The sequence below is a fragment of the Solea solea genome, chromosome 9, assembly GCF_958295425.1.
Source record: "Solea solea chromosome 9, fSolSol10.1, whole genome shotgun sequence".
NCBI classification, from domain to species: domain Eukaryota; kingdom Metazoa; phylum Chordata; class Actinopteri; order Pleuronectiformes; family Soleidae; genus Solea; species Solea solea.
The window spans coordinates 11,556,953-11,584,692 of record NC_081142.1 but is presented as its reverse complement, the minus strand read 5'-3'; the positions used below and the strand labels follow the sequence as shown (position 1 = coordinate 11,584,692).

Genomic DNA, 27,740 nt, shown 5'->3' with positions numbered 1-27,740 from the left:
ATCACAAAGATTATTCAATTTAATCTGACTCTAATAGAATGTGAGCACCGTAATGATTTTATATGATGACGTTTGATCTTCATTTGACCAAGTGGGGAAAAAAAATGGGTAAAACCCAAAAGAGTTTGTTTTTAAATTTGAATAAATCAAGTGTCTTAAGATTTAATCAGTACAACTTAGGGCTTGTTAGGGAGGGGGAAACAACAGAAATAACCAGATGTAGAAATAAATATCATTTTAATTTAGACTGCTTTTTTCCCATTACTATGTTAAAATATACAGTATTTACCGAGGTTTGAGCAAAACCTATAGGCAATCTAATGAAGTTTTATTTTCTCATTTTCACCAACTATATAAAGACACTTGAGTAAAAAGTACTAATCGGAATCTAGTGATCCTATGTCGAGTATCCATGCATATACTGTATCATGTGGTTCTGAATCCAATGTGATGAAACAATCTACAAGAAATGCTGTTTATCTTCTAAAAACTCTTTTAAATGCAGTAACACAGAGAAGTTGGTTTAGAACACGCTGGTCTTTATTTGAATCACGTGATATCCTGTTTTTTCCCCCACAGTTAGCCAGTATTATATTATTACTTGGGAATGAACGTGCCTTCACATGAATAAATTAAGACCTTTTTATGGGTTGTTTTTAAACTGGTGACATTGAAGGTATGACGGATATCGTTTATGATGCTTAATTTCATCTCGGTCGTGAGATTCCTATGTTATCATTGTGAGAAGAGACATCTGGCTCCCAACTGGGCTTTGTTGTCCTCCTGCAACACAAAGCAAATTTCATGAAGCAAGCAAAAATGCTCATTGCTTGTTTTTGCTCATCTGGCTTTGCATAAAAAAACAGCCCCCCCCCCACCACCACACACACACACACACACACACATGCACATGTGTGTGTATGTAAAAAAAACAAACAAACAAAAAAACAAGTAAATGCTTTTTAAACACACATTTATTTATTTTTACGCATGTCCCAGTCCATCTCCGGTTGTGTTTGTTGTGTCGCGTTGAACCTCGTCAGAACTGGCAGGTGGCAGAGGGAATGGCATGGCCTTGCGGTAGACTGTGTACTAATGATAAAGACACAAGATCAATGTAAATACAGCACTCAGGAATCATCGCGTGCCCAGCAAGGCCTCAGAGATTACGCGTTTAAAAATGTAGGTTCTTGAAAATTTCCATTCAACACAACCTCTGGGAGTCTAATCTTCACATCGAGGCTGTCTGCTGAGGCAGCAACAACCGACGCAGAAACCTCCTGCTTGGCATTTCTCTCAGGTTCCTGGTTGAAGCCGAGAAGGAAACCGATACCTGGGATGTAGCTCTCGATTCTGGGGAAGGTAAAAGTAAAAGAAGCTCATTTCACGCACAGAAACAGAAATCACCAAATGACTTTTTTTCTTTTCTTGTTACAAACGGCACGTATATTTACCTCCTGCCAATCTCAGCCAGGCTCTCTGGGATCCTGGTCCAATGTACTTTGGCCTTGAGCGTTGGCATGGCACCAGGCAGATGTCCAGTCGCAGCTGTCATTGACATTTCATATGACTGACATTCAGCTCCCCATGCGATGTGTGCCTAAGCCAAACACGAGAGATCTGTTGTGAGGGTGGTGGGGGGGGGGGGAACTCTACAAACAACCGTTTGACAGTTTTAAACGTAACTGATGTAATATGAGGGGACAATGCAATGCACAAAACTGGCCAGTGTGACATTGTGTGACTACACGAGTATTTGCTTGCAACTTTTGGTGACTTGTGACCGTCCAAAACCAAGGCAATCAATTTAATAGCCTTAAAAGTCTTAAATCTATTAAATGACAATGGATATATTTGTGCCTTCAAGTCAAAAATGGAGTTATCTGGGATGGATGAGTGAGGAATCTACTGTATAGCGGTTTTTAGTCATGAACTCTGGACATTATCCAGAGATGTGACGCGGGAACTGGCAGGATCCCAGAGAAACAATCTATCCGGACATCAGTGCATGTCTGAAAGCAGCTAAAGAAACTTTGGCGAAATAATAGATAAGGCAAATTGTTACTAATGAATAGTATTATTGTTTAACTTTCTTCTACTTAATATACAAAAGTCACTTCCTGTGTGATTTTCACCTACCTGCGCCCGGGCATGGCCACTCACAGTGGTGTCCATGCACATCTTCCAGTTGGTGTCCTCTCCAACCTGGGACGCGATAATTTGGCTGTTCTTTACATCGGCTTCACGTGTGTAGTACATGGCTGCGTCATATCCCTCTGGCTTCTCACTGCTACTCAAGGCCAGAGCCTTGATGGTGAACAAAGCCTCAGGTGTCGAGTCCAACAACTAAGGAATGACACAGAGAAAGCACACGTACATCGAGTGCGTCACGAGCAACGCGAGCATTGATGATTTCCTGTCACGTTTGTGTCACGAGCTTACTTCCACGGTGCTGTCACGGCGGCTGTGATTAGAGCCTCTGGCGCTCGAGGCAGAATCAGAGGACAGATGCACTTGCTGAGTGGCTCCCTGTAAACACAATTTAGGATCGGGAGAATTTAAATGAAAGGAATATCGGAGCAGCTGGAGAGATGGAGCAGCCAGATACCTGGGAAAGCTTCCGCAGAGTCTGAAGCACCTGGTATGCGCTCGTTGGATGTCTGCTCGGATTGACGTTGACCTCAAAGTGGATTTTGTCAACAGGTTTCTTTCCCTGGACTAATAAGAGCAAAATGATAACATCAGTGCTAATATGATCAGCTCGACCAGATGCTTTGGAGGCTGTGGAGAGCTTTTTACAGTTGAGGGCCACAACCTTTTAGTTTTACATCTAATATCAACATCTGCAAACCATATTGCCATTTAAATACAATGGCCTTGCAGGAGATAAAACATTGTGAGGTTTACAATGAGACCCCCAGGAATGTCTTTAAGTCAGAGAATGGGATGTACTGTGTAACCCAGCCCCTGTTAACTGTTTCTGTCAAGGTTCTTCAAGATTGTAGATAAAGAACCTGATGAACCTGCTGATGGTTACATGAGCTGCAGAGGTCAATTCTGTAAACACTCTACTCTAAGACATGTATCTACTGTAAGAACAGCAGCGTGTAGATAAATCTATCTATATCTAACTATAAATAAACATTCCTTGCATTCAAATCGTTGTCCAATGAGCAGAATAATCCACCTGCAAACAGGTGAAAGTATGACTGAAAACACAAAGAAGCGCCCGTGAGGAGTGACTTCTACTGCTCTACGCTGAAGGTCACAGCATAGAGATTGTGTTAAATAGACTATGTTGTAATATAATACACAAGGAGACTGGTTTACAGCAAGTTGGGCTATAAAGAATATTTCACCATCAACCTGCATCACTTTGAATGTGTGTTGTGTTCGTTTAGAAGCATCGTGTGGTGTTGCTGTAAATACCTGGAGCTACTTTGACTGCAAAGTGTGTGTATCCCAAGAAATAGTACAAGGGGTACTCCTCGTGATAATACTGTCTCCTTAGCTCCGATTCCACACACAGACCAGCGCCGTAGATGTTGCTCTCAGCGCACATTTTGGTAAGTGGATGCCAGGTGTTTGTTTTCATCATCTGTAAAATTATGATCACAAAAAAAAAGGTTGCGTTACATCCTCGTGTTGTTAAAGTCATAACATTATTTTCCCGCTGTACCTGATCAGATTCAGGCTTCACAACTGAAGGGTCCATGTGGACAATTTCATGGTTTGAGTCGATATCTTTGGGCATCATCGGGGTAATTTTATCCATTGTCGGTTCTTCGATGTTCCTAGAGACTGCGTACACATTTGAGCTGTTGGTTGGAAAGTGGAATACAACTTCTTAAACTGGGCATGTTGGCTGCCTTGTAAATAGTATTTATTCAATTTAAACCAGCAACATAGACATACAGTTGAGGTAATGATTTAAAAGTATGATTCTTAATTCAAAACAAAATGCTAGGGTTTGTTACTGTTAGTCTGTGGGTGCTTTTACTAAAATAACATGTTTTTCCTACTTGTAACCATGTTTTATTTAGAGATGCATTCATGAATAACAAAAAAAATCAGGAATGAGTTTTTGATTTTTCTCCCACAAACCTGACTGAAAGGACTTCAATCTCTTGTTTGCATGCCGGGATGTCAAGTTCAAACTTCTTTTTAGGAATATTGATCTTGGCAGAAAACCTCCATGGAATATTGAGGGGGGTTTTGGCCTTAACCTCAGTGCCACTCTGGAACAGTTCTGTGTTGATCCCGTAGTAAAGGAAAAAATCTTTTGAGTAACTGCAAAAAAAAAAAGGAAATAATAACAATAACAACATTAACATATAACATGGTGCACAAAGGCATCCTGGCTTATGAGATATGTGAATAGCCCATATGACATGGTCTTCTGCCAGACATGCAGAAGACATGGTGTATGTTCTTTAAATTAAGGGCGACTCAGCGTTTTTACCCGACAAAACCATCAGACTCCAGCGTGATGTCGGAAGTCAGGAGTTGTCCAAGATGTTCAGTGAGAGGTGGAGATACGGCAGCTTTGGCTACAAAAAAAACCCCAACATTGATAACAGTTCAAAATAATAGAAGAATGAAATAACGATACTAAGAATAATAATAACAATAATAATTGATCTGCTCACCGTTAACAGTGATTCCATTGAGTGATCCATAATATTTGCTAATCTCCACTGGGAGACCCACAGTTGTTGCTTGGAAGTAACGCACTTCAAATATCAAGAACATCTTGGTCTTGTGCCACGATACTCCCTTCTTTAAACTCTCAATCACATCCCACACAGGGCTTTCCTTCCCTGCAGCGGGACTGACAGCCTGCAAGTAAGATCACAGAACAGCAGGGGTGGAGGGGGGGAGGGGGGTTGGGGGCATGTAGAGGCTTTGTAGGCCATTTAACCGCATAATACGCCGAGTGTCAGCGCTGGCTTCGGCATGAATGGATCATTAATACTGGCTTTGGTCAATTATTCTCTCACCCTGATGATATATTGAAGGAAGTCTCTGTTCATATCAGCGAAGAACCACTCTTGTCCAGAAGCACGTGCAAAGGCAGACATGAGTGGCCTATCACTGGGGAGAATTTCCCAGTTTTTCAGCTGGAAACGACACAGTATGATCGTCACCCGAACACACAAAGGGATGTATTGTACTGTGATCCTCTCACTTTAATGTTTCTATTGCACACTCACCACGTCGAGAACGGCCTGGAGGTCATTGTAACTCAGATCTCCTCTAAACGAGGGGATGCCAGAGCGGAACAACTCCTGAATCCCTTCGGCGCGGATACCCAACTGTGGCACGCAAACAGAAAAAAACCCTGCGGTTCACAAAGTGTCTAGCAAAGTAAGAGACGATCAATAACACTGTAGCACGCCGTACCTCCAATAGCTGCAGAATTCTACCAATGAAATGAAATTTTCCTTTCATCATGATTTCCGTGGGAAAGAGGTTTGTTGCACTTCTTAGCATAAAGACTTCGGACACTGTGCCGATTAGGAAATCATCTGCACTGGGAAAGAAATAAGAAAAGTGAACTGATTTCGTGAAACGTCCTAATGGTGCCCTCCATATTTCGTGATACACTACCGTTAAACCAGTCCATTCGCACTGCTTTGCTGTAGTGATAGCTCAGACGACCATATTTAGGGGCCAGGATTTTCACGGCCATATTGCAGGCGGTCGCACTGTTGCAGAAGCCACAAAAAATGGGGATTATGCATCGTGTACTTTGTCATGTGAACAAATCGAATGCACTTGAACTAGTCCTCGTACTCACAGGAAGTGATTGTCCGGTGTACTGGATCTGGCCATGCTTTTCAGGTAGGAGTATGTGAAACTGACAACGTGGAGGTCGTCCTCCTGCTGTAGATGTGAGGTCACGGTGGACACCAGAGCCATCGATGGCTTGGTGTCAAACAGCACCATGAAGGCCAACATGCGGATCTCAGCGGGAAGGTTCTTTTGCAGGAACAGAGTCATGCTGATATCTTGGACCTGAGGGGGAAAAAAAAAATTGCTGACACATTCCAGAACCTGCTGTCCAGGACATTTGTAATTTGTCGCCGTGTGTGAGTCACTATACTTTTCTGAGCTAAAAACAAGGATGACAATATTATTCCATTCTCTTAAAACCACCACAAATAACGTAATGCTGCTAAAGGAACATCAGAAAGCATATTCTAGCCTTCATGTGATGTGTCGTTCTTACACTGTGGGGGTCTCTAGCAGCGATCAGTCTCATGGACTGCACGGCGGCACTTAGCACCCGAGGCGGCAGGTCGACGGCCGTGGCTGCGACTCCAGGGAGGAAGCGCATGATGGTTTTAATGCTGCCCGGATGACCCGCGTTCCCCAGAGCTTTCATTGCAAGGACCATATCTGTGTCATTGCTGTTCTTCAGAGCCTCCAGGGCCATGTCCAGCAGAGGCTAATACACACAAGTCACACAGCAAGAGACTTTGGACACTCATTCAGCTTTTGATAAAGGTTTTTTTCTGTTTGTCTTCAAGTTTCCATCAGAAGGAATTTCATTGAATCTTGTTTTAATTACCTGAACAGCATCTACTGGACAAGGTGTGTGATATGCACAGTGCTTATACACCAGAGAACCATAGGAGAGCACCACTGTATGCCACAGATGGGTGTTTGATTTGGTGAAGGGCATGTTCAGGAACATCTGCACAACAGAGACATGGATACTTTGACATGATGATCAAATTGAACATCTGAACATCTTAACATCTCTACTCACTTTAGCCATTTCAACCAACTCAGGAATGGGGTCGAGATGGTTCATTGACAACAAAAAGGTTTGCAGGGCTTCAGTTGCAGACAACTCTGCAGCCTGAAACCGCGCTTCCAGGAACTTCAGGACTCTAACATCACCAACCTCGACAATCATGTCTAAAAACCAGCGTCTTGTTGTTGTTTAAGACACAATAAGTGAGAGAAAATGGATTAATCAGACACTTTGTCAAATACACCAACAGAGATAAAAAGGTGCAAAAGATGAGGTCAAATGTCGTTTTTAATTGTTCTTGCAGAGTATGAAATAAATCTTTTATTCATCATTGTTCTATCTTGTGGCTCACAAAGTAATAAATCATTCATCAGAGGTAATGTACTGGACGCGAGTCTTCTGGAAGTAAGTGGGACAATAAGCTTCAATTACCTAATGACACGAAGTGGATCGGAATCAGATTTTAAAGATGGCACAAGACCGTTTTGGTCATCTGACTCCACATGAAAGAACAGCTGAATAGTAAGAGTCCATAGTCGTAGAGCTCTTTTCTCTTTTTCGTGATGACCGTTCAAAGCTGCTACAGTTTGTGCCGTTCACACACACACACACACACATTCATACAGTGCGCCTACAAACTTACCGATATTCTTCATTTCCTTTAAACTGTCTCCACATTTGCTCTAATCCTTCATAAGGCATTACCCGCAGGAGCTGGTAAACCTTCAGTGTGTCATCAGACGTTGCAACGTCAATCTGATAACTGTTCACGTCAGCCAGACGTTTGATCAGTGCAATAGCCTGGAAAAATGAGAGCGGACACGTGTCAGACAATTATTGTTTCATTTCCAGAGCTTATTAATAAACACATGTCACTGTGGTAATGGGTTCTTAACACAAAACGTATGGATGTCTTCATATCGAGTTCATACATTTGTATATGTTACACTGAGTTGTTTCCATGTGTATAGAGGTGGGTATAGCCGCTCTGATTGACTCTACCAGTGTATCATTACCTTTGGTACTGGGTCATCCAGGTTCTGCATCAACACTGGTATATTGACCATGGAATTGACAAACTTGTAAACAAGGTTGCCCTTGCTCTCCCCTGGCCCGAACATGACCGCCCTCTCTGTGTCGCTCTCACTGAGCAGCACTATGTCCTTCCTGCACGAGAAGTTATTTTAAAAACAACCAGTTTGTAGAACGGTGTCCAAACTGTGGCCTGTATCTTATGTCTTACGTTGCTTGCATCTTGAACGTGCCGCCCTTCACGTTGAAGGGACTGAAGTACTGTCGCTCCAGACCATGAGCCTTGGTAATGAGGCCTCCCTCTGCTGTGGGTTTGACGGTGTAAACATATCTCACTGAGGAAACCACAGATTCCCCTCTCTAGGTTAGAGGACACAAGGACAACAGATAGGAACTGATTGTGGTGTCAATTCATAACAGTGGAATCAGATTAGTCTGCTGTGAGTGAAAACAGACCTGCTTGGCGACGTGATCGAGCACAGCAGTAGCCATTCCCCTGTAGATGGCGGCTTTCTCCCTGCAGTTGCTGAGATCCACAACCTGAGTGATGGTCATGTCCTTTGTTTCCTTGTTTTCTTCTGTAGCGTAGCTGCTCTGGCACTTGCCATGGATGCTAACCTGGAGACGGAGCAGGACATCGTTCCATTTGTCTTATAACTGTAGCAGTATCATGTGAAGATGGGGCAGTTTATTTGTTTTGCAAGGGACTCACTTCCTCCAGTTCATAGATCCTCTGTGTGGTCTTGACAGTGACTTGGAAGAAACCCAGTATCCCCCTCACAATGTTGACTACGGTGTCAGAGACGTCAGCCGAGGCACGGATGTCACTGATGTGTCCACTGGCATAGTCAAACATGATGGGTTTGACAAGCTGGGCAGCAATGCGTTGGCTGAGCTTTGGCGAGGCAGTGAAGCTGTTCTTCCCCGGAACGCCGTTGAACTCCTCAAAGACTAAATTGGAAATCTTTGAAACAGAGAGGAATGTTTATTTAGGCATGTATTTAACCAGTTTAACAGTTACAGTTCAGTGAAATCACATAGAAAATACAGAATATATGCAGTAGAAACAACAGTCACACAAACATACATGTGGCAATTTACTATGTTAACACCGTTTAACTTGGATTTAAATGTTCCAAGACTATTATATGTTATATGCAAATTAGACAAATGAAACTATGTAAGCAGTTTCGTCACTCACAGGCCACATCCGTGTCGTATGAATCCAGTATTTGATCTCCATTGATCTGTCCTACTTATTGATTACTTACTTTGCTATAACCACAGTGGAGTTTAAACTAGAGCTGCAACTAACGATTATTTTCATAATCGATTAATCGGTCGATTATTTTCTCGATTAATCGATTAATCGTTTGATCCATAAAATATCAGAAAACCTTAAAAAATGTTGATTGGTGTTCGTCAAACCTGGAAATGATGATGTTCTCAAATGTCTTGTTTTGTCCACAAACCAAAATGATTGACTTTTATTAATTTCTTTGTTATCCAGAGCAAAGAAACGGAGAAAATATTCACATTTAAGAAGCTTAAACAATCAGAAATCTTGTTTTAATCATGAAAAAAGCTTCAAACTGATTAATCGATTATCAAAATAGTTCATCGATTAATCGTTTCAGCTGTAGTTTAAACATAGCATCTGTTTACGACTGGAAGATGAATAAAACAGGTATTGTTGACAGAGGGTGTAGACACACACTGTTTAACAGCTGTTGGGAAGCAAACAACTTCTGGAATCAAATGACTTAAATAAAGAATCAAATGTTTTTTTTAAACATATAAATAGCTCTCACCTTAAGGACAAACGTCTGTGCAGAGACACCAGTGATGTTAACCTTGCACGTCATTCTCACGCCAGACTCGGCCATATTTGGCATGCCAAGTCCGAAGTTCACCACACCCTCATATCTGTACTCGTAGGTCTTCTTGGGGTTCAGGCTGAGCTCTGGAATGTGTTACCACAAATGTTGTTGGATGTTTCTAATGAAATATGTTCTATATTGCAGACATTTCTTTTTCTCACGTATAAATACTCACCATAACGGACACTTTGGCACGCTGAAAGAGGTCAAACACAGGGTTGGTGTTAAAACTTGTGCAAATATTTTTGGACATGAAATATATGGACAAACACAGCTAACATAAATTAAACTTCCACTCCAGGTTTAGGAGGTTGTCACTTTAAAACTGCATATTATTGTATGTGTCCCATATTTTGTGAATTTGTTCCAAAAAAGTGATAGTGAGAAGAGAGACACTTACACTGTATGATCATTACAGCATTACTACAACAATGATTCTAATAGTAGCCTAAGACGCAAGCAGAGTAGTGTACATGTTAAGACATGTTAAAGACATGTTATTAAAACATGTTAAGTTAACAGCACATTATGATTCAGACATGGTACATGAAAGATTAAGACGTCAAAGAACGATCTATAGTGAATATACTACAGTCAAAGTTAAACATATATGAACCAGAAAAGTCCAGCAGAATCTGTGAAAGTAAGATTAAATGATTTTGAACTTGCTGATCTATAAAAATAATGAGAATGGGAAGAAAAAAGCTTCTATAAATTACAATAAATAATAATGAAGCAGTGAAAACTTACTGGCCAGGGCCACAAAACAGCAAAGGAGAAGCCCCCTCATGGTGAAACTGCAGTGGAAGCAAAACATCTCGGATTTGTCCTTTATATTAGCAGCACAGGTTTTCATTGGGCACTGACGGATCAAATACAAACACATACTGTTTACTGCCAAACTGTGTCAAACCTGTGACATTGTCACAGCGACACAAGCGGTACAGATAACTGCCTCACGAATCTCTATTCAAAAAATAAATGTGTAATTTTTTTTAGTGTAAAATAAAGTTTTATGTTTTTCTCTTTTATTTCCTGAATATTATAAAAAGTGACAACTACTGGTGTTGAATTTTACACACCGGCCCCAAGTGCTCTAGATGCAACAAAGTCCCACAGTGAAATGCTGCTTTTCCAACAGGTTTATCAAAATGGGCCTCAGCCTACAGCGGCTCCGCAAACAACAGCATTCATAGGTGCAGTTTGAGAGTGACGACATCAAGCAGCAATCAGCCTGCGAGTCTGTTCGGTCTCTCTTTAATGTCGTGCTCAGTATGCACAACACAGGCGTCCAGTATCTAATCATACTTAAGTATTCTCTCAGCCATCAAAACCTCTTTTCATCCTCAGGCATCAATTCACCTGACCATCTGTTTTTTCTTGTTTGTCATGACAGCACTGGCCACTAGAGGGCTCTAGCATCACATTTACACAAGACTTGAATCAACACTCACATACATATATATATATATATAACCTTTTAAATAATTATTAATTAAAACTAATTATAAGAGTGTTGGGGTTGTATATCATTTTATAAAATTCAATGTAGTGTCTAAACAGATGTTTCTTAAATGCTTCACTGAGGAGAGAACACATGGAGTGTTGAGAACAAAAGCAGCAAAACTCTACTAAGAAATAAACATAAACAGAAGCACAAGTATTATTATTATTATTATTATTATTATTAGAAGCACAAGGAAGAACATTTGTCAGCAAACAAAGTTGAAGCAGCTGAGGTCAAGCGTTGGTCTGCTGCTCTTCATTATGTCCAGTAGATGGTGCTATAGTTCCACCTTCTAACTCACCCTGAGCAGAAAATGGAATCAGTCTGAACAACATTTTTAACATATTTAATTTATTGTACACATAGCAGTTCAGGAAGGCAGCGTGAAACAATGCATTAAACAACACCATTGATTTGGCACATGAAAGAAGAGACGTGTCTCTGCGTCACGTCTAGTTTAATAAATTACAAATCAATTTCAAACACGAAAAAGTAATAAAGAGCAGAACGCCTGTTATTTTAGGTCCAATTTGATAATTAAATTAAAAAAAATATATATATATGTATTTTGATCCCGGTATAATCCTCAAGAAGAACATTGTCATCTGTGAAACTTTTCCATTTTACAAAACACAATTTGGAGAGGACGCGGGTCTTTTTATTATTTGTTTATTAATCTATTTAAGAAACAGAAACATTTTAGAAATTGTTAGTGCTACTACACGTCCTTGTTTTATGGACATCTGTACAAAAACAAATCCTCCCACAGCATTTCCAGAAAACCAAAGCATGAGTCACAGGATACTGCAAAGCTACTAATGTTGACTATTATTGTACAAGTGCAGATGTTCAGGCTTTGGTTGCGTCGCATTGCGTTGTTCATCTCAGGCACTCAAAGCAACATGGCACATTTTTAAAAAGCCTGTAGTACTCCTCTTGAATCTGAAAGAACACACACACAAGAATATAAAATTAAATATAATATAATAATAATAATAATAATAATAATGATAACAAACTGTATTTGTACAGCACCTTCTCAAAGTGCTTCACAATACAATTTAAAAAGAAAAGTACAAATACAACAATGAAATGTAACACAGAGTGGAATAAAAAGGAAAAGCCTGAAATCAATATTTAAAAACCCAGATTTAACTTTGAAATAAAACAAACGATGCGAATAAAACAACACAGAGTGGAATAAAAAGGATCTGGTTGAAGGCTAGAGTAATAATATAGGTTTCAAGTCTTCTTTTGAAAATATCTAAAGTTTAAAGTGTTCTAAAGTTTAGGGGCGTAAGTCACAAAGGCGGCATGTCCAATTTTCTTTCGACTGTTGTGGGAAACCTCAAGTGTTCTTTGTGGTACATAGCTAACGGGGGAGTTGGCAGTGTCGCTTGGTCCTAGAGGAGGAGGAGCTTAAAGTCAACTCTAAATGTTACAGGGAGCCAGTGTAGGGCAGCTAAGACTGGACTAACAGTACAATAGTCAATCACTTGAGATAAAGGCATGTATTAGTTTTTCGTATCAAAAAATATTTTTTAATTTCATTTAATTTTTTAAATAAAAAAAGTAAGTATTTCTCAATCAATTTGTTTCATTTGTCAACATTAAAATGCTCTTTGTTTGAAATAGTCTGTACCATATTTAAATATCTATATATATATCTACCCTTTAAAATGCAATATCAAGAGAAGCCCTTATCATCATGGCTCTTACCTTTCTGGACAGCACGCAGAGGAAGATGAAGATGAACATTCCCTGGAAGGCGTTGGTGATGGTGAACAGATAAGCGGTGAGTGTGGTCTCGTGGAGGATGTGCAGCACTCCAAAGGTCCAGGTGGCTCCCAACACAAACAGCAAGGCCAAAGCACCGCGAGCGCAGGACCTGCCGGTGACCAAACGGACTTCAGCAGAGTGTCGGGGTTTAACTTTAAACTGCAAAAAGGCCTCCACGACAAAAGCCTACCTGATGTTTTCATAGTGGCTGACTTCAGGTTTTTTCACAGCAGTATGCCGGTACACTTTGTACATGATTACTCCAAAAGCCAAGAGATTAACCTTTAGTGGAGAGAGACCAAAAAACGAGCATGACAAACAATCAAGAACAACTGAATATTTATATTAGAATCCATACTTTGTCATTGTAACAAACAACCATTTACAATCAGAACTCTGGACTCACCAGAATGATCAAGCAAGCCGGTCCGATGAAACTCCATATGAAATTATTTTCTGTGCTCAGCCAACACCTGTAACACAAATAGACAAAGTCTTATTTTATTCAGTCATTTATTCATAAGATCTTGTTGTTGCATTCGTGATTATGACAGTATTGCAATGTCAGAGTCTTCCATTCCTGACAAACACAATATTGTTCGGAGAACCTTTCGCTTCTCACAGTGACAAACAAACAGGTTTTTCCAGACTTATTTTTTTTTTACGGTGAAACTGTATTAGGACTTACACGGTATCCAAAAACTTTCCATTCTTTATTTTAATCCATTAAATCACTTAAATTTCTCCCAGACAGTCTGAGCTACTTCAACTTCAACCATGTCCCTCCTGGCCAAATTTAATCTCCGTATCTCTTATATTTCTGTCTTCCCTTAAAATTCAGATTTAATTATTTTAAGGACTTTTGAACCTTTTTGTACAAAAAAAAAGAAAAAAGAGTATTTTGCACTTACACTTTATCAGTGCCATAATACTTGGAACCTAATGTTACTGAGATGACCACCACCACTGCCGGGCTTCCATAGCCGAAGATGTAAAAGTTACGATGAAGGAAGCCTTTGTTGTAGATGACGCCGACCACTATCAAGTACAGATGGATGCCCTCGATACACATCCAGGCGAAGGCGGCGAGGAAGAAATAGTGCAGCAGGCCTGCAATAACAGAGCAGAAAAGCTGCCAGGAAGAAACAGAGAAAAGAGGAGCATTAAAGTGAGACGGGAGAGATTTTACAACTTTATGGAGGCGCAAGATTAGTGTTGCTTTGTGCGTGTGCACTGTGGGTTTGTGTGTTTTTTCATGTCAAAAAGGCTTCAGATAAACGGAAATAAATGGTTCAAAAGCAACACTGAGATAAACATTTGCTTTGTAGTGTGAAACTTGAAGGTCACCTTATGTGTGTTCATGTTGATCCCCACCAGGAAGATAAACTCTGCCATGAAGAGGCTGCAGCACAGGTTCTTGTGGATGGTGGTTCTCGTGCTCTGGATCTCGCTGAAGAACCAGAAGGTGAAGATGCACATGGACAGACAGATGAGGGAGATGATCATCCCCAGCTGGGTTATCCGGGTCAGGATGGTATAGTGGGCCACCAGCTGACAAAAGCAAATGGTGAGGGAGGTGTTTCATTCGCAGTTCAGGGCATGCCAACGTTGAAATCTGCTCTGTTTTCCGCTTGGAAATCACCTCATATAACAGGGACATACAGGTTACACCTGTATGTTAGCTCGGAGACATACAAAGGAAATGATGATCTTTTGTATCAGATATGAGCTGGTTGAAGTTATGATACAGTTAAACGCATTTCTAATTTCTTAAGCTCAAATCTGGGCTGCCTGTACAGAACAAAAAGTAGACAACTTAGAGCTATAGGGTGATATTGATGGATACAACAAAAACAAACTATTAACAAACAAATGTTTATATTATGGCACACATTCACTCACATTGGCTCGCCCAGAGGACATAAGGAGGGCGAAGTGTGTAAGGTGACTGCAGGAGCAGGTGGTTGAATTGCTGTTGACGTGGATGGTCTTGCAGCCGTGAGTGGCCCAGTGGCCCTGCAGGCTGTCCGCCTCGTACTCCCAGAAGGCGCACTTCGTCACATCAGCTTTAGTGTCTATGAGCTTCAGGGGATAGAGAGGAACAGAGGTGCTGTTAACGCTGCACGATGCCGTTTTTATTAGTTATTGCGCTGCGCTGCTTTGTGATACCACATCACCAGGGGTTTGAAAAAAAAAACAAAAAAAAACGCTTTTGCAGGCCTCATCAAAGTTGCAGTGAAAGTTAATTGGTGGCCATCCAAAGTTTTCAGAAAAGTGTGTCGGAGAAATATTGGGAATAAAATGTATACATTTGGTGCCTTTTTTCTGTGCATGTGCTGTTTTCATTTTATTTTCTCTCACAATTGTTGGCCATTATTAACTTAATGATTTAATATTGAACATAGCTTTGGTCTAAAACCAGTGTTTTTTGTATCTGTTAATATTATATATTAAAAAGTAATAAAATATATAACATACTGAAAATACAAAACAACACAAATGATTCAATATTACTTGAATGACAAAGATCCACAACAACCACAGTTGCAGTTATAATTCTTGTCATAATCAGAAAGTCTTTAACAGAATTAGATTTCTCTCTTTTTTGTCAAAATTTTAACATTTAATTCTGTGTGTTTGTGTGTGTGTGTGTAAGCCCCTTTGTTCTCTTGTATCGCAGCACTGAAAACAAATATTGAACAGGTGTAGGGGGAAAAAAAAACTAAAACAGTGCACCATGAGAAAATACCATCCAAAATACCGTCTGCACCAAACTCATGATTGTTGCTCTTTAAAAGCAATTTAGAGCAAATGTCACTGCTCAACATAAATCAACACCTTCTTTGTTATACCAAGGCCTCAAGAGTCCAACAACAATAATGATTTCACTTCTCATACATTTTCATTATCTAAAAAGAGAAAATACCAGTGCATTAACATTTAGGGTAATTTCCCCCATTAATCACGCTCCGCACCTTTCCCCTGCCGCTTTGCTTTACACAGGAGGTCACCACAGGAATACATTTGGGGCAAAACCTTAATAAAAATAAAATCATAAAACTTCATAAATACTTTATACTAACTCCTCCTCTTCCCATATGAGTTTATTTAAATTTGATTTTAATGGAAACTTTTGGCAGTTACGTCCATGACAGAGTCATCGTGGGGGAAAGGAAGCTGTTGTCCGTCAAAAGCTGAAGAGAAGGAAGTCATGTGCTCCAGTCTCACAGGGACGTCCATATCTGGATACTGATGATTCAGATTTAACAGGATCACATTTAAGAAGCAGGGGAGTGAAGACAAATGACTCGGATCGGTCAAATGACAGGATTAATATAAATAATAATAATACTAGAATCAAATGAGCTGTTTTAAAATGCTGCTCTTATTAAACATGAAGGCTGTCAGAGATTGTTCACATCATTACAAAATCCCACTCTGTATAAAATTAATAAAAAAAGTCCAGACCAAAAAAACCAGACATTGTGAAGCAGCGTGAAGGAAGGAGCTGATACCTGTGAAGAGAGACAAAAAACAGCCTCAGCACTCTGTGCAGTCTTTACCTCATTGTGCCTCAGAGTGAAGGTGACGTGGTCAAGTTGGTAAACGTCAGCAGGTTTGATGGCCGCTGCAATGACTTGGGAGTTGACAGTGATTTCCCCTGTTCCTGAATACCGCGAGTAGTCGGTGACTCCGGGGTCGTCGCTCGGCTTCAGGATGTCACCGATGCCGCCGTAGTGCACAAACACCACTGACACACTTCCTGTTGAGCAAACAAATGGAATTCAGTTAATTAATTCAGACAGGTGTTTTTCTGACCACCAATAAAGACATTATCTCACAAATGATCAAATATTATAAATAATATTTTTTTTTGTATTGTATTGCTGCTGTGTTGAAACAATTTCCCCTCGGGGATGAATAAAGTATTTCTATTCTATTCTATTCTATTCTATATGCATATTTATTAACAAAAACAATTAGTATCACTATTTTCTCTGGGGGCTTGACATGTTTCTGCATCAGACGTTGCTGTTATCAGTTATTGTAGCCATAATTACAAAGACTTTGGGACGGGCAACACATAGCAAAACAGTACTCTGCTTTTTCAGTCTATGTTATTTTAAAAAAATCAATCAATCAAAACATTTTATTAAATTGCAGTGGGTTATCGTACCATTCTTGTCCCCGTCTGGTCTCAGTTTTGGAGTCAGACTGATGTGATCTCCTCCCATAGAGGCTGAGAGTTTGGTTTTTGTGTGATGAGCATCGAAGGTGAAGAGTTTTAGTTCTGCGATTGGGAAATAAGTCACACGAGAATTAAAAGGTATGAATAAAACACTCATACCAGAACATCTTTGTACTATTGATAAACGAACCCATTTCACTAGCTTTGATTTCAAGCTCAGTTGGAGTTTTGTAGTTGTTGGCCAGTGTCAGCACACTCTCTTCAACAGTGTGGAGCAGCTTGGTGATGGCATGTTCCCTCTGCTCTTCTTTCATTCTGCTCCAAGACACAAGTTCATCTCTCTCCACCAAGTTGTTTACCGCTTTCACGAATGTCTGTTGAAAACAAAGAATGTTTTGAAATGTGATTAATAAGATGATGAAGCACTTGTACTGCAGAATGTTTTTTACCTTGTGGCTTGCACAGCCTTGCCTCTTTCATTAATTACAGAGCGCGGTGCGCTAAACTTGAGATGAAGCATTCCTTCTTCGCAGAGTGTCAGCAATGGTCGTGTTGATTATCAACGTAGTAACCTCACTGTAAACTTGTAGGGTGTGTTTTCTTTAAAAATGCTTTTTGCAATGTGCAAAGTAGAGGCCAGCAAAGAGTTTAAGTGTAATAAGTGGAAAATAATGAGTGCTAAACTTGCCAACACCCTGAAGACGTTATATTCTGATGTGCAAGTTCCCAAAGGTTCTATCACAGGACTGTTCAGCATATGATAAGAATGAAGTGGACTGTGTGCGATACAATTCCCCCAAACCACTTTAAAGTATAACTGTATTTCAGGCAGAATCCCAAATGTTTAATGAGAAACAAGAACGGTAAACAATGATTACTGAAAGAGTTGAGTTGATGACTTCTGGTTTGACAATGTAATCCTTTTCTCCCGCAGCCAGCGTTGATGCAGAGCGACACAGGGCCTCAACATATGTAATCACTTCCACCGAGGTGAGGTCACCAGATGTCTGCTCGGCAATTTCCTTCAGAAGACTCTGGGGCTCCGTGAGGTTGCTCATCTAGGCCACAGAAAAACAAACAAACAAAAAATAAACTAACTATATCTTGGTATACAACCCATTTAAAAGGATGAGTGTATTCGGTGATTGTTTTTTTACAGTACTTGTTTTATTTCTCAATATACATCAAATCAAATCTCTTTTAATTACATAGCCCAAATGTACAAGTCACAGTTTGCCTCAGTGGACTTCAATCTGCACGTGTAAACTGTGATTTGTAAATTTGGGCCTTTATTTGATTTGATTTGAAGAAGTAAAAACACCAAACATTCATTAACAATCACGGCTAAGAATCAACTTGCACTCACTGCCTGTGTATCAAAGACGTAAAAACAATTACTCCCTTCGCCTGTAGGTGACACTGTAGTGATGTTGTGTTACTTTCTCAGCTTGGACTGTTGGTGATGATTGCTGCTGCTTTGTTTCCTTAACTTTGTCTCAAATAAGATATTTATTCTGTTCAGTAAACTTATAACAGTGATTGTTGCTTGCAAAAACATTTTCTGGCTGTTTTTGCTCAGTCAGGACTGTTTACTTTTCTGCTATTGTTCACCCCACTACTACATGGTCTTCCTATTTGACAGCCATTTCCACAAAATGTGAAAATATGTTGATAGTCACTCTACCTTTAACATTTTGCTGTTGTTTTGAATCCAGGTACAATCAAGCTTTGAGAAGGGCGCGTATAAACATGGAGGTATGTAAATTTAGTCCCAGCTCTTGTTGTACTGGCTAAAATGTTTCAAGGCTGTTTCCATCTCATCTCTGTTTAAGTGTCATAATATTTACTTTCACCTTATTTGAAGGAGGGGTACTTACATGTTCGAGTGTTTTGTTAACAGTCGCCGTGATGCATCCAGCGTCATCATGACAGTACTTCTGGGGATGCTCTGGAAAACAACAATTGCCCAAAAGTATCTGTTTGATTGCTGCGCGTGTCTCTCCATGAACAAACCCAAAATAAAGAACGTACGAGTAAGGTCTACATTTTTACAGAATGCTGCACGTGTGTCATGGTTCCCTTTGCCATCATTAGAGTTAAAAGACACATCAGAAGAAGTGAGATTGCACAGTTGACTTGATGTGTTGCACAGAGAAAATCTACAAAAAATGATTGTTCAGCCTGGTGAGTGTAAATGTCTATGAGTTTGAGTTTAAAAAAAAAAAGGTTAGTCTTGTGCCGCAAGTGTGCCGCTCTGTGCCTGCTTCCTCATACCGACCTTTACATCTTGCTCCCGTCTCTGGGTGAAAGTGCTTAGCACCTGTAGTCGGGATGTAATCGCGCTGACAGGTGCAAGAGAAAGATCCGTTGGTGTTGTGGCAGTAGGAGTTTGGTCCACAGACTTGTCCTGTCAAGCATTCATCAATATCTGAAAGAAAACAGTTACATAAATAACTCATTTACATTATTAGATGGATGCTTTATAGGGCCCGAGCACAAAAGTGCCAGGGCCGACAAACTACAAACATCTTTCTTTAGAGTATCTTCATCTCTCAACACTGGAAGACGTAAGAAATAATGCCACTCGTTTTTACGCAAATATCCAATAAAGTCTGGTGTATGGAAACTCATTACATTAATACCATATAATTGCACATCTGGATATACAGAAATTAGCATATACTGTATGTCTCCCTGAAAGGAGTGGTACATATAAAAAAAAATATAAAAAGATTTTTACAGAATACAGAGTGACTGAGTTGGACATTACCGTGGCATTCGGTGCCTTCGTTGGGCAGGAACGTGTCCTCTCCTGATGTGTATCCAGAGACACATGCACAGTAGTAGCTGCCTGCTGTGTTGGTGCATATCCCCCTTTCCCCGCAGATATTAGTCACATTCTGGCACTCATTGTCATCTGTGGTGAGGATATGAGAATATATAGAAAATTAATCATGTTATTTGCTACAAAAGTCTTTTGTCTCTTACACAATAAATAACAGAAGAAGAAAATGTAACTTTTCCTTGCAAGCTGACCAGTAAGCTGATATGCTGCATTGATAATATATATATATACAGTATATACATATATAAAGCACATATACCTCAACCAACATCAGCCACTTTCCTTTTTCCCATAGAAAAAAAAATCACCCTACAAAAAGTATTAGTTTTGATAAACAACATCCACATTATTATCCAGATTTGCACCAAATTGTATTTGTTTCTGATTTCAGAACCCTGAGTGGTGCCTGATTTTTGATTGCCATGATCTGTGTTGTTGACAAACGCTCTGTCTCGCAGTGTTAAAGAAAAAGGGGTGGGGGGGAAGGGGGGGACAACCTCTCTCTATTCTCTGTAATCAGATCCACGTTAAAAGTGAATGCGTTCTTTCACTGATCATGCCCGAACACTGCAAAAATGTCATGGAATTAGGTCCAGGAGTTTTGGGGGTAATTCTTCAAAGAGACAGAGACTGACAGTAGAGACAGACAGCACTGTTTTTTGTGTAGGTGGAGTGTAAAAAGAATTGGGGGGGTTGGGGTATCTGAATTTGATTGAGCTCAGTTGTGGTTTTCTCCCAGGCTCCACTAAGTTAGTCTAGTCTTGATTAAAGCCTTGGCTGTCTTCTTATTATTCATATTTCTGATTGCTGAACAGTTGTTTGCCTCTGTTTGATTTAAATCCCAAATATTTTTGATATTTCTGCCTGCAGCTTCACAATGCCCCAAATATAGAGCAGCTTGCTGCAGCTGCCTTTGTCCGCTCATTACGTAAAGTGCTTTTCCAGCTTCAGTTTTTCAAACACACCTCTTGTCTCTGCTCATCCAGTTTATTGGATATGACCTGATGGTCAGACTTTCCACAGTTGTTTGCACTTGTCTAGTTTTGATGGATGCTTTGCTCTTCCTATCTGCTGTACCTTCTGCACAAAAGCGGTCCTGGAAGGGGAAATCCTTTGCTCTGATGAGGAAAGTGATTTTATTCAAAGAGGAAATACCTCCATGACACGGAGGGCCCTTAACCCATCATGGCCAAACAAACATTTCACCAAGATATTTTATGATTCCCTTTGATGCCTTGTTCTGTTCTGTAAATATCATCTTTCTTTGTTCTTGATCAACGTGAAATCCCTAAAGTACAGGGGCCAGCTTTTTACATTTGACTTCTGTTCACATGAATAACCTTTTTTTTTTCGTTCATTCCTAAAGCAAAAATGAAATTCCCAAATATGTTACAATATTACATTTAAATTGTATATATGTACAATTACAATATGCATTTAATTTGACCAGTTTCTTTCAAATAATGTTCATCTTCAAAATCTTGTAATTTCCAATTCCAGTGTAAATTGTGCGTTTCTGTTTTCAAATCCTTCTCCACAGTGTTTGTATTACTCACATTCTGATCTACTTTTGGCTCTTGAACTTTGTAAACTGTACTGTGATGGTGTTCAGACTTGGCGAGGAAACAAAATGGGTTCTGGGAAATGGAAACAGTCCTGAAACATGACCTGAGTAACAATGCTGACCGGCCAGTAACATTAATAAAAAGAGCTGTTCCATGGATGTGTGTTTTAACTTACATTTACTATGTAACTAAAACAAAAGGAAAACAGATAAACCCAAAAAGACTTTGCAGTTAATTTCAGGTTCTAATTTGAGAAAGAAAAAAAAAAAGTGCTGATTAGTCATGAGCAAGTTTTCCCCAGCAAGTTAGTTTTCATTCCTACATCAGTGTAAATATAATAGATCAGGTAGGTTTGTGTGTCTATATTCACCATTGCAAAATGTTGTTCCATCTCCAGTATATCCACGGTTACAGAAGCAGGCATTGTTTGATCCATTCAGAGTCTTGCATATTGCATCTTTGTGACAAGAATCACAAATGTCAGAGAGACGGCATGGGTCCATCACACTGGAGAGCCATGCTGTGCGGAAAACAGTGCAAGACACAAAAAGTCTGTAAGCTTAACATGAACCATGTCATTGATATTTCAGACCATTTTTAATGTCACTGTGGCTTTTTTTTTTTTTCCAAAGTGTATTTCTGGTAAAACATTTTCACTTTATGTCTGGCAGCTTTAAACAGTTACTTTTTTAAAAAGCTTTAAACGTTAACAGCATTCAACTGTTAGATAACATGCAGACAGACGTTTAGCTAGCTTAATTTCAAATGTTTTGGAAATAAAATAAAAGCCACACATTAAAATCATGAAAAAGATTTACATTTGTGGCGCCATCACAAAGCCTATACATAAAATAGTAAATATGAGGACAGAATAAATAAGTACACATCAGCAGACATGTCCGAGCACAACACCTGCCGTGATGTAACCATGATAAGTTCACGTACCTGTCCAAAGTACAAGTTTCATTGGTGACCTGAGCGAAGACTCCATACTTGCCCTGTGTCTGGATTTTACTTTTAGCACAGAGTGTAGTGGGCTGGCTGGTGACGCAGTCCATTTCCTTGCATCAGTTTTCCTGTTTCCCTAAACCTGGCCCTTCCTGTCTTGGTCTACAATCTGCTTTCAAAAACAGGCGACCTGGTCCCTTCAAGAAGCTCTGTATACTTGCAACCATAGCATTTTGTTTTTATTTGGCTCCACCTTACACGTATTATAAAATTACTTTTAGTAGCATTAGTTTAATTTGTGGTGACGCTGTGATACTGTGACTTAAAGTATTTTGGAGGCCTCGCTGCCATTGTTCTCCCTTGAATACGAAATGTGGGCTGTGCAGAAACAGGTCATAACAGCACAGAGTAACTTCACTGAAGGAGGAGCCCCTCCCTTCCACTGAGGACTGTACACAGATTCACACAGACATTCCACTGCTGCATATCTTCTTCTGACTATCTCAGTGTTCTTCAGACAAAGGCCTGAAAAGCCATAACACTTTCAGACTTATGCTGCTGACACAAATGTTTATTACATTCATACACAAGAACGTTGTAATGCAGATTCTTTAGTGCAATGTTTGCATCTAATATGATCAATTATTAAACAAATTCCTTATCCAGCTGTGTCTGAGTATCAACCACACATTGTTTAAATAAGATGGAAACAAAGTGAAAGAAAATATTCCAATCATTCGAGATTTTTTTTTTTGCTGATTTCCCTTTAAACCTCTGGCCTTTCACTTTCAGTCTGCCTTTTATAGAGTTTGCTATTGTTCCCATGTCCAAGCAGAGTGGCTTAAAAAAAAACATTTCTTTCAGCAGCTGTGTTGTAGAGAAGGCCAATATAAACAGAAATGTAAGGCAGTAAGGCTGCTGTGTGTCTTTTAAAGATAAGCAATTAAACAAAACATTCGATTGTTGGCATGCTGACACCTACCATGGACTAATGATCCCATTCCCTGTGATGGAAATGAATGTGTCTGGTTGTTACACTTTATGTTGGTGGGCTACAGAGCCCACAAAAAAAACTATTTTATGAGAAGAAGCTTAACTATTAAGGCTTACAACAATTCAAATGTGAAACTGTGACTACAGTCAAAAAAAGGGAGACGTAACCATTCAGGTGTAACCGGGATCTTTTCGAATTACCTTCCACTTTTTTTTGGCACACACACACACACATTCATCAATGAATAGTTCCACTTGGTAGATACGTTCTTTGTTGACTGTATTGCCATCTGTGGAGGCGGTTTGAATTGCTTAGGCAGGGCGTTCAGTTTATCACCAAGAAAGACAGCTGCTTTGAATGACACCATTAGAACTGCTCTCCATTACTGTCCTGGGAAAGTGCGTGGTGAAAACCACGTCTGAATGTTCTGCTCTGATACTTGCCTAACGGTAAGGAAGGAAGTGATGTTGTGGGGAACAAACCTGGACTGATTGCACCCTTCCTCCTCCGCTTTTTTTGTGTCAGGAAATATCTCATTTAGGGAGAAATTCGTAAAGCTCGTAAGAGCCTGCTTGCTCCACAATGACATTACAGAAAAGACACCTAAGAGGAGAAATCTCTTCAACGGTGTGGAGGGAGTCTTGTGTAAATCTTTCCTTTTTTCTCCCTCATGGATATGGAAATTTTGTCTCTACTTGAGGATTTTGTGTGGGTTCGTGTACGTATGTATGAGTGTATGATAGCAAATGAAGTATGCTATTCAGGTGATAGAGTTTTGCATTACAGACTACACTGGAGAATCCATGTGACACTTCTCACACATATCTGTTCTGATGTTGACCTTATGTTCAGCCATGATGGGAGGACTGAGCGCTGGGGCACAGATGGCAGTAACTGTCTCATAAACTTGGAGCTCTTGAATATTTCAGGGGACAAAGCAAAAGTGTGCTTTTTGCTTTGGTTCAGAGCTGCCAGCTGCTGTGTGTAGGTGAACGTGTGTGTGTGTGTGTGTGTCAACAACCTTGTATAATTTACTTTAAATTCAATTAAACATCAGGTCATACAGCCTGAACTTCATTACGAGGGAAAACTAGAAAAAATACCCATCAGGTATAAAATGTGTAAAAGGCAGGAACTTTAATTTCTGTCAAAAACGAGTCGTCATTTTGTTTGTCAGAATCTGAACAGGGAAGATAAGAGGATCAAGAACATCTTACAATCCCTTAAAAAGGCAACTTATGACAATAATTGCTATTTGGCTGACCAATTTTAACCAGAATATCCATTTTTTTTCCAGCTTAGTTGTTTTAAACTATACTTTTGAAGACGGTACTCTTCACAAGCTGGAACAATTTGACAAATAAGTAGATATTGACCTAAAAAAAGAGGTTGGGTACAGCAGAGCTATTCCCCAGCTAGCTTTGCAGCTATCAGTTAGCTAGCGTTGTTAGCAAAAACAAACCCTGTTTCAATTTAGCAAATGTATCTGTGACAAGATGGAAAACTGGTGTACTAGTAGCCCTAAAGTTGCTGTATTAGTCAATTAAACTTCCATCCACATTGCCAATTAACCCCAGTGAAACTTGGGTACAACATAAAAGAAACAAAGCCCATTTTCCCGTCTCCCAGCACAACAGCAGCAACATACCAAACAAACCATTTAAAATAGAGATAGAAAAGACATGCTGTATGCCGGTGGTCTGGCTGTGAGTGGTTAATAAAACCACAGTCGTCGGGATGATCTGGCCTCATACTGAAACCTCCTGTGTGGGACCGACCAGCTCCCAGGATCCACCTCATCTCACACAAATCAATCAGTTAGTCATGCACACCTGCAGCTCATCATATACACACACACACACACACACACACACAGACATGGCAAAGGAAAGCACGGCCCTCAGGTTGCAACACTGGTGAACAAGTCAGAATGGTTAATGGACAGAAATGGACCTGACTCACGAGAGACTTGCATGAATATGGTGAGTCAAAGCTTTTTCTAATATTCAGAGAACATTGAGGCCTACATATTGAGAACGTTCTCTTTGTGGTCCGACTACACAACCACACGTAATAGAGACACATTATGATTAATTGGAAGTCATGTTTCAGGCCACCTGGGCTAAACTCCTGAGGCAAATATCAGCCTTTCTGCTAAATGACTTAGCCTTGATTTTAGCTAAGTCAGAGTCTGTTATGATTTCTATGCCCATGTTTATTTTCCACGGCCCTTTTCTTTATATCTTATATCTATATAAGCGTGTGTTTGTTTTGGTCAACTTGTGATGTTTTTAAGGTAGTGTGACTTGATTGTATCACCTTAAATAACACAATGCAGGACATGCTAGCATACATTGTCTCATCCTGTTTACTAGCACTGCTGTCGACATGAAAGCAGACACAAGGTTCAGCAGGTTCATGTCTGAAAAGTAGTGTTTGGACATGGGTTACTGTACAAGCCACACACTGTATTGCTACCATAAATTAAGAGATTGAGCTGAAAAGCAGAGACTTGGCTTGGGGTTCATGCAGCTGCCTGCCCGGTGGTCAGGAGTTTTGGGTTTAGGGACTCCTTCCACTCACACACAGACAATAGGAACAAAGATGCAAACAGCATTTTCATCCTCACTTGGGGAGTTTGCCACATGGCTGTCATATTTCATATAGAGTGTGAAAGGCCTGATTGTTATATAACTTGCTTTTAGTATTTTTGACCTTCATGAGCTCTCTTTCCAAGTTGAATTTGAAACGCTGTATTAAACTGTTGATGTTAACGTGAGTAAGTAGTTTAGATAAATCTGTGTAGAGAAAATACAGTTTTAAAATGCATTCTCATCACAGAAAGACTATTTGTCCTTTGTTTTTTTTTGGCTTTGTGTTTTTCTTTCCTGTTTAATATTGCCATATTTTTTTATATCTTGTTTATATGTCATATTTCTTGATTTTGTTAAGCTCCAGTCAAAGCTCTGTATTTTGGAGTATCATTGGATAGTGTTGATGGAAACCAACAATGAACAAGCCAAGCAAACTCGACTTTCTGTGATTTATAGTCAAGAGTGCAATTCAAGTGGGTATGGGGGAAGAGCTCCCAATGAAATAACATAATCTTCTTAATTAAGAGTGGAAAAAATAATCAATGCATCACGGTTTTCTCGTCGGGTCGACACTGATGTATACAAGTTGTTAATGGGAATTCTGGAGGCTCAATAGCCAGGTATCCCGTCTTACCCGTTCACTACAAGGCAAATACCTTGTAGTGAAGTCTAATTTTGTGGGTGAAGTAGACTATCTAATGAGGCAACAAGATAAGTGACTGAAGGTGATGTGTCTTTGAATGCCTCTTAGTGTTGCGTATAGTCTTTGAGCATTTGTTAAGAGCATGATATAAATACAATTTATTATGATAATTTGGATCAGCATTAAATTAACCAAACTGTCGGCCAAAACCCGTCTATTTTTCAACACTATTTTACAAATAGGCACTGGTTCTACTAAAATACGATATGTCATAAATTCACTTTTACTGAGTTTGTGGGAATGGCACATAGAATATTGGCATGATTGGGTCTTGTGGTAAATCAAGAACAATGTGTATCAAGTACAGCTGAACAATTTAAAGTAAAAATTTGGTGTGTGTTTCAATTATTATTGATGATATTTGGGGTTTGGTTGGTTACTTTCCATGTCTGTATTTTTTTTTATTTTTAATTGTTTCGCCTTTTGTTCACATTGAACGACTGAAAAATACTGACTTTACTGCTTGTGCAGCTGTATACATTAGATGTATTTTTTCCTTTTTACTTCTACTTTTTGAATTGATTTTGAAAATTCCTCCAACGATTGGGTGTAATTTACAAACGAATTTCCTTCACACACGACTGCTTCATAAAAGCATTTGTCTGAACACAGTTCATTGCTCCTATCCATATTCCATACTTCTTGAGAAGACAGTGTTTTTCATTTTCTCACATAGAAGTCTGAAATTTCCATGTTCTCAGGTGCAACAAGTGTTACTGATTGGACCTTTTTTTTTTTTTATTTCTTCTTTGGTGCCACCAGCCTCTTGTTAGGTAACCAACTGGAGCAAAATGACAGTAAGCTTCAGCTCGGTCAAGGATAAGGAGGGTCATGCTGAGAGACAAAAGGTTTACACTCTTCCTTTTTTACAAATGCACACAATAAAATGTTTTAATATTTTATTTTTATGTCAAGTTTTTCAACTGTGTTCAAACAGGAGA

The 27,740-nt window shown here is 39.6% G+C and overlaps 2 protein-coding genes and 1 long non-coding RNA gene across 3 annotated transcripts in view; 1 reads left to right on the top strand and 2 right to left on the bottom strand.

Annotated features, from left to right (window-relative positions):
• Nucleotides 1-606: 606 nt before the first annotated feature.
• Nucleotides 607-10,465, bottom strand: vtg3 (vitellogenin 3, phosvitinless). Its single transcript, XM_058638721.1, has 28 exons — nucleotides 10,426-10,465; nucleotides 9,851-9,871; nucleotides 9,607-9,758; nucleotides 8,508-8,759; nucleotides 8,252-8,413; nucleotides 8,007-8,155; nucleotides 7,780-7,930; nucleotides 7,407-7,564; nucleotides 6,776-6,941; nucleotides 6,575-6,700; nucleotides 6,233-6,451; nucleotides 5,801-6,018; nucleotides 5,611-5,708; nucleotides 5,404-5,528; nucleotides 5,214-5,315; nucleotides 5,001-5,120; nucleotides 4,650-4,839; nucleotides 4,463-4,550; nucleotides 4,105-4,290; nucleotides 3,680-3,818; nucleotides 3,430-3,598; nucleotides 2,609-2,718; nucleotides 2,443-2,529; nucleotides 2,140-2,346; nucleotides 1,455-1,600; nucleotides 1,215-1,353; nucleotides 973-1,092; nucleotides 607-783 (listed from the first exon to the last, which is right to left on the bottom strand). The coding sequence occupies exons 1-27, from the start codon at nucleotides 10,463-10,465 to the stop codon at nucleotides 985-987; spliced, it is 3,828 nt and encodes a 1,275-aa protein (XP_058494704.1). The 3' UTR covers nucleotides 607-783; nucleotides 973-984.
• Nucleotides 10,466-11,514: 1,049 nt separating this feature from the next.
• adgrl4 (adhesion G protein-coupled receptor L4) lies at nucleotides 11,515-22,609 on the bottom strand. Its single transcript, XM_058637547.1, has 16 exons — nucleotides 22,506-22,609; nucleotides 21,931-22,080; nucleotides 19,921-20,067; nucleotides 19,429-19,578; nucleotides 19,028-19,098; nucleotides 18,029-18,208; nucleotides 17,341-17,524; nucleotides 17,139-17,252; nucleotides 16,525-16,724; nucleotides 14,864-15,043; nucleotides 14,309-14,512; nucleotides 13,873-14,093; nucleotides 13,368-13,434; nucleotides 13,152-13,243; nucleotides 12,902-13,070; nucleotides 11,515-12,124 (listed from the first exon to the last, which is right to left on the bottom strand). Exons 1-16 carry the CDS (start codon nucleotides 22,549-22,551, stop codon nucleotides 12,062-12,064), a joined length of 2,238 nt encoding a protein of 745 aa, XP_058493530.1. The 5' UTR covers nucleotides 22,552-22,609; the 3' UTR covers nucleotides 11,515-12,061.
• Nucleotides 22,610-25,394: 2,785 nt separating this feature from the next.
• LOC131466104 (uncharacterized) overlaps nucleotides 25,395-27,740 on the top strand; it is an 88,904-nt gene continuing 86,558 nt past the window's right edge. Inside the window, exon 1 of the long non-coding RNA XR_009241384.1 lies at nucleotides 25,395-25,484. This is a non-coding gene — a long non-coding RNA (uncharacterized LOC131466104). The remainder of the gene's footprint in view (nucleotides 25,485-27,740) is intronic.

Excerpts from the sequence above, each read along its gene's own strand:
- adgrl4 (XM_058637547.1), bottom strand. The coding sequence starts at position 22,551 with ATGGAGTCTTCGCTCAGGTCACCAATGAAACTTGTACTTTGGACAG. Across the intron at positions 19,579-19,920 it reads CGAAGGCACCGAATGCCACG|ATATTGATGAATGCTTGACA; the intron begins GTAATGTCCAAC and ends GTTTTCTTTCAG. Across the intron at positions 17,525-18,028 it reads TCATCAACTCAACTCTTTCA|ACATTCGTGAAAGCGGTAAA; the intron begins GTAATCATTGTT and ends TGTTTTCAACAG.
- vtg3 (XM_058638721.1), bottom strand. The coding sequence starts at position 10,465 with ATGAGGGGGCTTCTCCTTTGCTGTTTTGTGGCCCTGGCCA. Across the intron at positions 5,529-5,610 it reads GCGAATGGACTGGTTTAACG|ATGATTTCCTAATCGGCACA; the intron begins GTAGTGTATCAC and ends TTCCCAGTGCAG. Across the intron at positions 1,601-2,139 it reads GTGGCCATGCCCGGGCGCAG|GCACACATCGCATGGGGAGC; the intron begins GTAGGTGAAAAT and ends TGTTTGGCTTAG.